At 36.2% G+C, this 13741-nt stretch overlaps 1 protein-coding gene across 1 annotated transcript in view; it reads right to left on the bottom strand.

Annotated features, from left to right (window-relative positions):
* The window catches only part of LOC310641653 (VPS10 domain-containing receptor SorCS1-like), a gene marked incomplete at its 3' end in the record, with an annotated part of 432565 nt that overhangs the window by 87770 nt on the left and 331054 nt on the right, over positions 1 to 13741 (bottom strand). The window contains 2 exon segments of the mRNA XM_083364890.1: positions 7293 to 7382; positions 11263 to 11381. Of these exon segments, the coding sequence (XP_083221016.1) occupies positions 7293 to 7382; positions 11263 to 11381 (209 nt within the window).

The raw sequence follows: 13741 nt of genomic DNA on the forward strand, positions 1-13741 counted from the left end.
TATTAGTCATTGTATTGTTCAGCAGTAATGAAAATGAGTGTATTTGTTATATGAAATACCAAATTTTATAGTTAAGACTCTTGTTGCATTATGGATGGGGATTCTCAAAACATTTCCAATCTATTGTAGTTAAAGATGAGAGTAAATTACAGACTTCATAAACTTGATGTTGCTTTACACCACAGCTGTGGAATTTAACTGTAGTACATTTCATTTAATTTCCTATACTACTGTAACTCAAAAACATTCTTTTTTAAAAAAAAGTCCCTAAGAACTTCACGGTGTGGCATTATCTTTTTATCATCCAAAATATAAATCTATGTTCTGTATTTTTAATTAGTCCTTATCTGCTTTGTACACATATGTATATACATATCTATTTTTTAAAAAAATTCAACAATGGTGTCTTCGACAGGCAGTACTGTGTATCTCTGTGCTGTGATTGAATATTTGAAGGATTACCAATATATGATCAGTAGTCTGTAGCAAAGAGATAGAGAATAGACCTTATCACAAGATGAGCCAAAACCATCAGGCATAGGTCATACTACCCAAGACTCTGAATGCGATCAAAGAAAATAATAATAATAATAATCAGAAAGAGCAGATGAAAGTCTGCTTAGCCTTAATGAGTGCAGGCAGTGTACGTTCCGCACTTGGCTGAGTTTGTGCTCAGAAGCTAACTTGGGCTGAATCTAATTTGTAACCAGATGGGAATCCAGTGGAATGGAAACTCCTTCCCAAATGCTTATCACCTACTTTGGGGGGGGGGGCTTACTGACAGGTGCTGGTGATGAGATTAATTTTACTTGCAAGATTCTGATTCCATGGTTAATCCATGGAATCAAAGAGCTGCTGTATAAACAACTGTCTCCCTTCTTCTCTTGCCACCTTTCAATACCTGTTATCCTGGGAATGTCTGTCAGAACTGATAATGAAAGTGGAGAGAGATGTCTCTTTCTTCTTGAAATCTCACAATCCCATGGAGCAGCTTTGGATGATTAGAGATAGTACAGAGGAATAGTCCTGTTTGAAAGAATCAGTTTACTATTGCCAAATGCAGAATGGGCCCGGAAATTATTGAACTGAGAAGGAGGAATATGTCCTCAGCAGCCTAAAAGGGTTAATGAAATCTGACCAATTACCAGATGGGAAAAGACAAAGAATATCACGAGGATCTGTCCTTTAAGTAGAGGTAATGGGTTGTTGTTAGCAGGATGTGAGGTTGGGCTCTTACAATCAGAATTGGATTAAACAATACTATAATCAGCCCTGACTCTCTGTTAAGATTATCTTAACAAAGTAGGTGATAAGCATTTGGGAAGGAGTTTCCATTCCACTGGATTCCCATCTGGTTACAAATTAGATTCAGCCCAAGTTAGCTTCTGAGCACAAACTCAGCCAAGTGCGGAACGTACACTGCCTGCACTCATTAAGGCTAAGCAGACTTTGAAGCATTATAAAGCAAGGAGAAAACAGTCTCAAAAGTTGCAGAGTTTGGCGGTTCTACTGAACAGATAACGAAATTCTTTCTCTCACTCTGAGCGTATTCAAGCAGTCTTGAGAAGCTGTACTTAGTATTCCTGGTGGCTGTGAGGGTACATTGTTTATCTGCCACTCTTTCCACCATTGTTCTTCTTTTTTCTCAGTCTGTATTTTACTAGGCTGAAGAATTGTCAGCAAACTTGTCATGGACAACTGCTACTCAAGTGCACTTGAGTTCTTTCTGTCAGATTCAGCAATTTGTCTGTTGTTTCTGCTGGGCAAATCATGGCATGAAACATGTTTTCCACTGACATAGAGGAGTTAAGTAGGAAGAGAAGGCTGGGAGAGGGGGATAAAAGGCAAAAAAGAAAGGAAGAAGAAGCAAGTTCAAGTCTAATTGGTGTATCCCCCACCCTCCACCCTGACAAGAACCATCATGGCTTTGTTTTAAGTCTGCCTAAAAAAATGTGGAATCGCTAGCCCTGAAAGTATCCCATCCTCAGCGCTGAAGAACAGTTCACATTAACATGCAGCACATTTATCTGATCTTTGTACTTTCCTCAAGAGAAACAAAGCACAATAAATATTAGGTGCATCATTTAATTGGGCATACAAAAAGAATTAAAGTCTAGTGCTTTCTGAATCACCAATGAAATTGCACGTTCCCCTTTGCTCAGTTGATATGGGGAATGTAAACTTTTTAAAAATTTAATGAAGGTAATCTAGGATATAATTAATTTAGCTGCTGAAACTATCAGTTATTTTTTAGAGTTTATTTTTCAGAGAAAGAACTCTCCTTTTTCCGCATCTTTTCACAACTCTCCCTATGATACTAGCTTCTGCTGCCCTGATAGCTTGATTAAAAATGAATGAAGACCACTAATTCTTTCCATAATTACAGATAATGAAACTGAATAACAATGAGTCACAATGTTCTCTCTCCCTCTCCCCCCATACTAATCTATTTCCTTATTCCTTATTGTCACTAAATTACTACATAAAATTACTACATAAAACTAATTTACAATGTTATTGTCTAAGCAGTCTAACATCATTTTTTTTAAAAAAGTAAATTAAAACAATATTTTATTGATATCAACGTAAACACACACATCATGATGTACAAGTTATCAGACAGTAATTATTTTACTTACATACAATTACGGTAGCTATTTTCCTTGGAAAATGGCTGATTCACATAACATTCTTAATCTGATTATGAAATTTACACTATGGTTTACACCATAGGCTAATCAATAAGCCATGGAAAAATAAAACCAACCTATCACTGATTGTAAAAGCAAAGCCAGGGGATTATTAGTCTTTCTGGTTAAATGCATCAACCCAAATAGACCTGGGAAAAAAGATGGCTTGCAATGTTGGAATAAATAAATTTGTTCCAGGAGATAACTTAATTAAAAATAGATCTTTAATGATAGAAGGAAAGCTTCTAAACTAGGTTAGTTGATAGGAGTGAATTTGACATAGTCCCAAATAATGTGATAAGAACAAATATTTTATTTCTCAGTACAGTTTTCAGATTTTACAAACTAAACACAGTGAATCAGCGTCCAAATATTTATAGAAAGTTTTATCTCTCAGCAACTTAAAACAACCAGGGTTGTAATAAGATGTTTTGCATCTATCAAATGTCTTCAATAGAAAATCATATATTTGTCAGATAGTGTTAGCTGGTGCATTAGTATAATCACTTTTTCCAGAAAATGCTGGCAAAAATTACACACAGATGAATCCCTGAGATGGTCTTCATCTGTTGGAATTTTTTCCCTTTAATTCTTTCTTTGAATCTTTCTACTGAATTATGTCTGTAGAACTTTATTATTTGTACAGTAGCAAGAGCTGACACTAAATGTATCCAGATGCTAAACTTCTTCATGATTTTTTATGGTTTGAGAGTAACAGGCATGTCTAAATGCCAACATACCTAGCAACAAATAGACATCTTTATATGTTTATCATTCTTAATCCAAATGTGCATGGACAAAATGAATGATAATAGCCAACATTCATTGACCAGAACTATTATGCATGATAATCTTTCCAAGTATGTATGCATTTTCAAATGCTGCTGCCTGATGCCTAGAACAATTATTTCACTATGACCATTTGAAAGGCATCATATTTTACTATTTCCTTTTACTTAAACCAGTAGAAACATCAAGGCAAAGAATTCAGTGGTAAAGTTAATTTGTCTCTGTACTAAAATTCTATACTAAAATCCCATAAGCTGCTATGCTGCTTAGAACCTTTTACAGCATTGATTTTATTTGGAGAAAGTAATTGAGCTGAAAGAGATTAAAGACTCTCTACCCATAAAAGGCCGTGCTTGTTTCATTTCCTTTTCTCTGTGTTCTGCTTTGTTCATTTTTAATAAAGGCAGCCACCTGCTTTGATAATAGCATCCTAACCACGCTTTTCTCACTGTGTCTATGTGCATACAGATTTAGCTGTTCATCCTTTGAAGTTGTGTGAGCTTGTAATGAAGCACCTTGTTGCCTTAAATATTACCCTGCAGGTGGATTTAACATCATCTGCTCCTTGAACAAGGTGACAGAGAGAGACTCTTGGGGCTCATTAAAGAAAGCAGTATCCTACTTCCAAAAAAGTTGCTTAGGAAATCTTTAATTCAAATTACTTCTATAATGAATGATATTAGCTAATAAATTCACAACCACAAAGAGGGAAGAAAGATTTTTTAAGATATTATGAGACAGCATAAGGAGGCATAAAATTATTCAGCCTTCTCTGTGTCACATGAGGAATGTTCTCCTCTTTATTGGTTCCTTTTACTTTTTTTAATTCTCTGTAAATTTAAATTCCAGATACTTTTAAGCAACTGCCTTTTCAAGATTAACATTTCGAAACCCTCCCAGCCAATCAAAACAGCCCAATTAGGTAAAATAACATGTACCAAATTAAAAACCTCAAAATTACTTAACTTTGTATTTAGGAAAAGGGTTTATGAAGAATTTGCAAGCAAGAACATGTCTAACATTTTCTTTCATCAGTGAACTCATTATTTTAGAATATAACTATTGTCAATTGAAAGGAAGGTTGAGGGAAAGAGATCTACAGAAAAAAATATGTGATAAGTTAGGATTCTTGTTAGTCAACAGATCAAGACTCAATTGCTCCAAAAAAGGAGACCATGTGCACACACACACAAACACATACACATGCATGTATGCATACACACACACACACACACACACACACACACACATATATATATATATTGTATATATATATATACTGTATATATATATATATATATATATATATATATATATATATATATATATATATATATATATATATATATATACGAAGGGATGCGGTGGCTCAGTGGGTTAGGACGCTGAGCTTGTCGATCAGAAGGTTGGCAGTTTGGCAGGTCGAATCCCGAGTGCCGCGTAACAGAGTGAGCACCTGTTACTCATCCCAACTTCTGCCAACCTAGCAGTTCGAAAGCACGTAAAAATGCAAGTAGAAAAATAGGGACCACTATGGTGGGAATGTAACAGCATTCTGTGCGCCTTTGGCGTCTGGTCATGCCGGCCACATGACCACGGAGACGTCCTCGGACAATATAACATTTATAACATTTCTGCAGAGAAATATATGTTGAGAAGATATCAGAACCATCTATCTTTCATGGACAACTTGAAAATAAAACTCCCTAAATTAGAGAAGGTTGCAAATGACAGACTGATGTATGGTTGCTATTGTTGCTGAAACAATTTTTAACAAAATTCAATAAAATTGGGGCTACTGGGTTATGGTTTTACTAATTGGGGTTTATGGCATTGTAGTCTGGGATTGGGATTATGATTGTATTGTTTAAAGGGCTAGATTTAAAGTGATTTATATGTTTTTAACAGCAAGACAACTCAAGAAACCCCAAACTCACATTGCAATCAGGTATTATGGATTTCAACTCAGTAATTCGCTTACTTAATTTTTCACAGAAAGATGAAATGGTGGATAGATGGAGATTAAGCATTATGGAAAGCTTGACTATCTTACTATAACAACTTTATTCAAAATAGTCTGCATAAACTCCACTGTGACATTTCCAAATGGCCTTTACTACCATACATTCATTACAATATTTGGCTATAAAAGGCTTTGATGACTTTTTAAACATCTCTTACAAATACAAACATCTCATGATGATGTGATTCACCAGAATAAATCCTCCCATGTCATTTGACCTACCTAAGAATTCAATCTGTCCCAGAATCTCTTGAAGATGATTAATTTCTGAAACCTCTCAATTGAAATATTTAAATTTATTTATTTATTTATTTATTTAGTTACATTTATATACCGCCCTATTCCCTGAGGACTCAGGGCGGTTTACAGGGAATTAAAAAATCCACCATACAAAAGTTAAAAAACCAAATTAAAAAAATATTAAATTGACCCTGTATACTTAAAACCCCAGTTAAAAATTTCTCCTCAGCCTGGGTCTGAGAGCTCAAAGAGCCAGGTCTTCAGGCCCCGGCGGAATGATCGGAGGTCGGGGGCAGTCCTCAGCTCCACTGGCAGCTGGTTCCAGAGGGCAGGCGCTCCCACTGAGAAGGCCCTATCCCTGGGTGTCACCCGCCGGCAATCTCTCACCGGCGGCACCCTGAGCAGACCCTCCCTGTGGGAGCGCACTGGGCGAAGGGCGTTTGATGCCGGCAGCAGGTGTTCCCTCAAATAGCCCGGACCCAGGCCATGTAGGGCTTTATAGGTAATAACCAGCACCTTGAATTTCACCCGGAGGGCAACCGGAAGCCAATGCAGCTCGCGGAGTAGAGGTGTTACATGGGAGTATCGGGAGACCCCCATTACAACTCGCGTGGCCGCATTCTGCACCAGTTGAAGCCTCCGAGTGGTCTTCAAGGGCAGCCCCATGTAGAGATGTTTATAGTCATAATTTTTAAAATCCAATTAAGAAGGGGGAAAAAGGGTCTAGTTGCAAGATGAAAATTTAAAAACCTATATTCCTAATGGCTGTAGTCAAGAACATTGATCTCATTATGACTGGGCATCTTGGTTTCATTTAATTTCCTGTAATATAGACCTAAGTCACAGCACATCAAATAATTCAGACCTTGGATCTGACAAGCAATTTAATAAACTATGTTCCCAGATCATGTTATAATACATCAAAACATTTTGTATGGGGAACAAAAGTCTTTAACAATCATTTTTTCTGTCATTCAAGTTTTTTTTTTAAAAAAGAAAAGCCTTGAAGTTTTGTTTCCTTTTATATAAAAAATAACACAGATTTGTTATTTTTAAAAATGAAATAAGCTTCCCCCTGATTGATATCTTTTACTAGGATTCTTTAAAAAGCTATGTGATACATGTTCTTTCAGGCTCCATTGCTAATTTTCTATTTTTTTTTTAAAAAAAAATAGAGGCATACAAAAGCATACTTTCTAAACAAAAAAAAAATTCCTTTAACATAATCAAATATGGAAGCTAGTAGCACATCAGAAGGCCAAAACTTTTTAACAGAAAACCTCAAAATGTCATTATTGATGAAAATGAAATACTAATTAGTAATTTCCACCGAGAAAAAAAAATCAATCTGCATTTTGAACTGATGCCCCAGAACAGCTGCAATATCGATCTTAGAGAGTAGTATTTTGCTTGCTGCTTCAATGTGTTCTTGAACAGTAAAGGGTTACATGCACTAATTAAAATAATTCTGAGCAAACTGGCCACAAGCTGCAAATCCTCTGATCTGTCATCTAACATTATACAGAAATATTGGAACCACAAAAACTTACCTTTGGCAAAGCATATTTAGGAAGTTTCATTTGTGCAAAAGTATTTCTGCGGTAAGACACGTAGTAATATGGCCGACCTCCAGATGTCAGCTGCAACATACAACATTGCTTTTTCTTATTATTTAATCGAAGTATTATTATCACCATTTTCTCTCTTTTCATTAAGGCACGAAAAAATAACAGGTGTGTTCTAAAGGGAAATACAATTATGTCACAATGGTTCCAAAATGGCAATGAAGATACAGCAGGAGATGAAATAGCCCTCATTCAGATATGGAAACAGACAGCATTAATAAGCATCATCTATGCAGACTGCAAAGGAAGACAAAAAGAGCAAGGGAAGTCTACAAATGTGGGATTCCAGAAGCAGCATTCAAGCATCCTCAATTGCACAGGCAAAAATTGTAATACTGTATTCAGTAATGCTTGCATGTTATATTTCCAATTTAGATAACGAGAGAAGCTTTTCTGCTCTAGTCAGCTTTGGAAAAAAACACTTTTCTTCCAAGCCAAGGTCCTAAGATTTTGGCAAGTTCTAGAAGGAACACCAGTGTCCTCCATATTTTCTAGAGTATTCCATTTGTGTAACAGTAATATTTACACATGCTACAGCCAGCCACTTCCTCCATCAGGCCAAATAAATGAAATACTCTTCAGGCAACAACCCATAGACAGCCAGCCTTTTCCAAAATCCTGGAAGCCAAAACAAAAATCAATCTCTTTCTAGTTACACTGAGTGACAAAACAAAAAGAAATATCTGTAACAATTAACAAACAACAGGACAGATGACTATCTTATTTAACACGAAATACAATTGTAGAAGTTTGTTTCATCTGTATAAGCTTTCTTAAACAAAGCATATACTCTTTTTTTAAAAAAAAAAGTTTGTGAAGAAGGTAACTAAGAACAATCCCAGTTAATGCACAATTCTGCTCTAAAAATATATTTTTTACAAATTGTTGAAGTAGTAGGTTACACATGCAGAAATAGCACAAGCTTGGAAAGGTTTAGCACCACTGGTCAAATTCCACATTTCAATGCATCTTTAAGTGAACAGAAGCTGACTTAGCCCCTATGCCAGACAGCTATACATGACATCTTGAATGCGCATGTTTTTGTGTTGTTGCTCACAGGCTTAAAATAAGGAAACAATGGAAGTGCAGAAGTTTCGATTCTCTTCTATTAGTTTTCAACATAACTAAGAGTCTTTCTGTTCTTGCTTTTGGAATGTCTGTTTCCTTCCTCCTTTCCTCCCGTCCTGTCAATGTTGACTGGTGACTGTCTGGACAGGTCCTTGCAAGATTTTGGAAGTGGTTTGCCATTGCCTTCTTCCTAGGGCTAAGAGAAAGGGGTTGGTTTTGTGTGCATAAGGCAAGACTAGAACACACGGTCTCCTGATTCCTAGCCTACTGTATTGCCTTAACCACTACACCAAACTGGTTTTTTCACTCTCTTATAGTTCAAAAATATTCTATATCTCCTTGCACATATTGCATATTTGAGATTTTCCTGACTTCAGATTATACTGAAGATTGGGCCTCTGAAGGGCATACCAAAATCTTTGTTTTTGTTTCCTATAAATACCTCATAGCAGATTTTGCTGTCTTACTGAAATGCCCAGTCTTTTCAATTTCTCCAATGACTGTGGGACATTTAGCTCTAGGATAGGAAACCAATAGTTGAATTCATTCTTTTTTTCACATACATTATTTTCTGGGCTGCTGGCTATCACACAACTCCAAATGATAATGCAGATCACCCTATGCTTAATGGTTGCAACATATTTTTTCACCTTTTTTCCAAAATTTATCTATGTGTTTGTAGCCAAATGTGTCCATTTTTGTTTTATCAGTCCAAAGCACTTTCTTCCAAAAACATTTCAGGCTTTATTAGCATGTTTTTGTTTGCATATTTTAGATTATAATTTTGGATTGAGGAGAAAAGATCTTCTGAGAATATTCCCATACTGATTACTGTTCACTATATTGTGACTCTATTCCAGTATGAGTTAGCTTTTTCAACAGATCATTTGCAGTGCTTTTCAGTTCTGACAAATTTGGGTATTTTTACCACAAAACTGAGATAGATAGATAATATGCGTTCAAATTGGTAGAATTAAACTTTATATCATGTAGAGGTTGTAACAGCTTCTTTTCACTTATGGATACAATTTAATCAGGGTTTAGGTTTCAGAACCTATAGTGATTTATGTGTTCCTTCTTTCTTGCAAAGCAATCAACTGTACTTCTATTCATGTCTCTTTTTCCTTGCTTCCTTAATCTTTTTGGGTTTGTCCAGCTGTGAGGTTCCACATGGCTTCCTCATGGTAATTGATTTTCTTCCTCAGAATGGTTTCTTGAACTGGTGATATAGAGGATCACTTTGTCTGCTTCACATTACTCATGTCACTTTCTCCATGCAGTTCTTTCATAATCTTATTGGGGGCATTTCTCAGTCATGCTGCTGGGTGCCAGTATTGACAACAGAGTAGTCATAGCAATTGGAGTAGGACACAAGCAGTTGGAGGTCAGCACTAGTACATAATCAACAGGCCCTTCTACCAAGGTTGTGAAGGAGCTGTGCAAGCAAAGAAGTCACATTGCATGAGAGGGATTATCACTATTTGATCAGGATGCTTCTACAGGAGAGGAATGAAGAAGCCACATGCAACCTTCTGCTATAATGAATGATTATATATAGGAACAATACACAAGTAGGTGACTTAATCTTAGCGCTTAAAAATATACACTATGCATGTTCAAAAGCATGTCTCTCTTTTACACATGGATAAACAAAAAAAAATAGAAGTCAGAACTATGAATACTGTATATGAAACCTGTTATGTGTACACTAAAGCCTGGTCCATTATTAATCATGGATGTGTGAAACAATGAATGAATTTTTTTATTTTTTTTTTTAAATTCCATTTATATCCCGCCCTTCTCCGAAGACTCAGGGCGGCTTACAAGCTTAGCAGTAGCCTTCATTCTATGTATATGCAAATAATCACAAATAAAGAGTTTTTCCCATATTTGCCATAGTATGAGAATTTACCACACTTGTTCTACAAAGAAAAGAAATGAGGCAATGTATTGTTCTAACTCTCAGAAGAGTGGATATACATTCTATTTGGAAGGAAATGATACATTCAAAGAAGTGTATCAGCTAGAGTGGTACAGCTGACAGCATTTGGTAACAGATTCAGGATCGCCTCTCTTAAGCCCACTTAAAAACTCCTGGTTATAGACAATCCAGCTTTGAAATGTATATGCTGATGTAAGCCAGGAACCTCAGCCTCAAGAAATACTTGAAAGACAGATAATTTATAGCTCATCTCCACTTTGCCAGCACTTTATTTCTTCCTTCTTGTTATGACGGGGATAGCAGCAGGAAGATAATGAAACTTAAAACTATTCAGATATATTCTCTGGCTTCCACCTGGAACAAAGCTCAGCTGAATATATCTCATTTTCTTCTTTTTTTTTGAAATAATAGGAGCCCATGGATGACAATCATGCCTGATTAGTCTTCTCTCAAGCATTCCCTTTCCATATCCTTTCCATACCTCCATTACTATATCTCGCCCCATTTCAAACTAATAAAAAAAAACCTTGATTGGTCTGTTGAAATGGTGATATTTGAACTCTGGCATGCAAACTTAAAAACCTGTTGAAATGTAAGAACATTTTTGTAATAGACAAATTTTTTGGAGAGCTGACTGACAGGAGAGATTATTTCTATATACCTTGAACATATGTCAGATCTCATCTTTCATGACCCTTGTGTTAACAAAGTAGTTGAACCAAAAGCAGAAAGAAATAATTAACATCCCAATGGGAATAACACTTTGGTGATGCCCTGAAATACTCAGGTTATTTTGTTGCATCTGTTAGGGAAGGGCGTTTAACACAGAAAAATAAAGGGGAAAATTATTTGTAATTAATAGAAGTGGGGGGAATTGTTTCAGACCTGAACAAATACATAATCATCTTGGACAATGAGAGAGTCAGAATCAACGTATCCAGGGAAAGGCTTGCTTCTCACAGCTTCAGAACAGTTCTGCATCCTACAGGTGATGTACTGTGCATCTGAAAGCACACAAAGAAACACACATTAAATATAACATGACTTCAGCTCTGAACATTCATAATCTTTTACAGGTAGACCTCGACTTATAACCTTTCATTCAGTGACTGTTCAAAGTTGCAATAGCAATGAAAAAAGTGACAACTTTTTTTCACACTTACGACAATTGCAGCATCCCTATGAACATGATCAAAAGTCAGATGCTTAGTAATTGACTCATATGATGGTTGCAGTGTCCATTTTGCAACCCTCTAACAAACAAAATCAACAAAGAAGCCAGATTCACTTTACAACTGTGTTATTAACTTAATAACTGCAGTGTTTCACTTAACAATTATGGCATGAAGTGTTGTAAAATGGGGCAAAACTCACTTAACCACTGTCTCAGCAACAGAATTTTGGGCTCAAATGTGTTCATAGGTCAAAGACTACCTATACTTAAATACTTCATAAGGACCTCACTGTCTGCAAAAATTAGTTATATTATAATAGCCAATAGGAAAGCAAAAGTGCAATTGTTGTTATTAGTTGCGAAGTCGTGTCCGACCCATCGCGACCCTATGGACAACGTTCCTCCAGGCCTTCCTGTCCTCTACCATCTTCTGGAGTCCATCTAAGCTCACGCCTACTGCTTCAGTGACTCCATCCAGCCACCTCATTCTCTGTCGTCCCCTTCTTCTCTTGCCCTCCAGCTTTCCCAGCATTAGGCTCTTCTCCAGTGAGTCCTTCCTTCTCATTAGGTGGCCAAAGTATTTGAGTTTTAGCTTCAGGATCTGGCCTTCTAAAGAGCAGTCAGGGTTGATCTCCTCTAGGACTGACCAGTTTGATCGCCTTGCAGTCCAAGGGACTCACAGGAGTCTTCTCCAGCACCATAGTTCAAAGGCTTCAATTCTTTGGCGCTCAGCCTTTCTTATGGTCCAGCTTTCACTGCCATACATTGCAACTGGGAAGACCACAGCCTTGACTATACGCACTTTTGTTGACAGGGTGATGTCTCTGCTTTTTAGTCTGCTGTCTAGATTTGCCATGGCTTTCCTCCCAAGGAGCAAGCGTCTTTTAATTTCTTGGCTACAGTCCCCATCTGCAGTGATCTTGGAGCCCAGGAAAATAAAATCTGTCACTACCTCCATTTCTTCCCCATCTAAAAGTGCAATAAATAGACAAAACTTCTTCCTTGCTTTCTTTTGGCTTTTAGAGGATTTTAAATAATAAGAGCCCTGATTGAGTTTATTTAGCTGTGCAGAAGAATAAAACAAATAAAACTGATTTTTTAAAAAAATCGAATGGGTAGCAAAAGTAAATGTTAGAATCTCTATACTTTTCTTTGCTTTCTCTAATTAATTTTTTTTTTTTTGCAGATTGAAGGCATTTTGTTTTTCTCAAAATTGAATTATCGGAACAGGAAAATTCTACTTCAGCAATTTATAGATTTGACCAGGGTCAACAGGCTAAGCTAATGTCTAAATGGGCCTATAAGGCAGCAGGAAGACTTAAACCCATTTTGAATGGGGTTTATGTTTTTCCAGTGAATATTGGTTCCTTGAGTCTATGTGAATCTTTTTGCCGTCTCATAGGAGCAAGAAGGAATTGAAAAACACAGACCAAGAGTCAGAGAATAAAGCTGCCCAAGATATTAGAAATTGAACTTCATGACCTTTTCAATATCTTTCCTTTTTTACAGAGATATAGCTCCTAGGACTTGGAATACTTCTAAGTTATAGCTAATGTTAGCAGAAATACGAATGACTTTTGTCTTTTGGACAACAGTAGCACATAAGTGAGCTATTGCAGAATATTTCTGAAGGCTATGTGTGGAACTCAAAGACCACGTTTTGAAAGAAAAAAGAGCTATCTAACAAGAAAGTTAAGGGAAATTAGATTTGAAAACATATTTTTTTCTAGTGAACAATAAATCACTGATTATGTGAAGAACAAGCCCTGCAGTATTTTATTTCATTCAAAATGAAAACTCTCCTTTATTTATCATTAATACTATAAGATACAAAAATGCAAAAGAAAATAATAGGGAAGATAGGGAAAGAAAAAGGAAAGGAAATATGTAGGAAAAAGGTGGGTGGAGAGAAAAGGCATTGCCCTCTGACTCCCTTTGGTATGATAGAATAAGATAATAATATCAAATCTCAACTTTTTATTTTTACATAATAGTATAAACTAGGCATTTCAATAACAACAAACCTATCTAATTGGTAAAAATCAAAATCATAGTTTCTTTTTTTTCCACCTCAAAGTCCAGAAGCAGTTTCCTAGTAGAAACAAAAGTGTTTGTGTTTTTGTCTTTAATCAAAGCATTCAATTTAGCCACCTCTGCTAACTCCATCAAATTCTGCAGCCATTCATCTAT

The sequence above is a fragment of the Vipera ursinii genome (assembly GCF_947247035.1).
Source record: "Vipera ursinii genome assembly, chromosome: 5".
NCBI lineage: Eukaryota > Metazoa > Chordata > Lepidosauria > Squamata > Viperidae > Vipera > Vipera ursinii.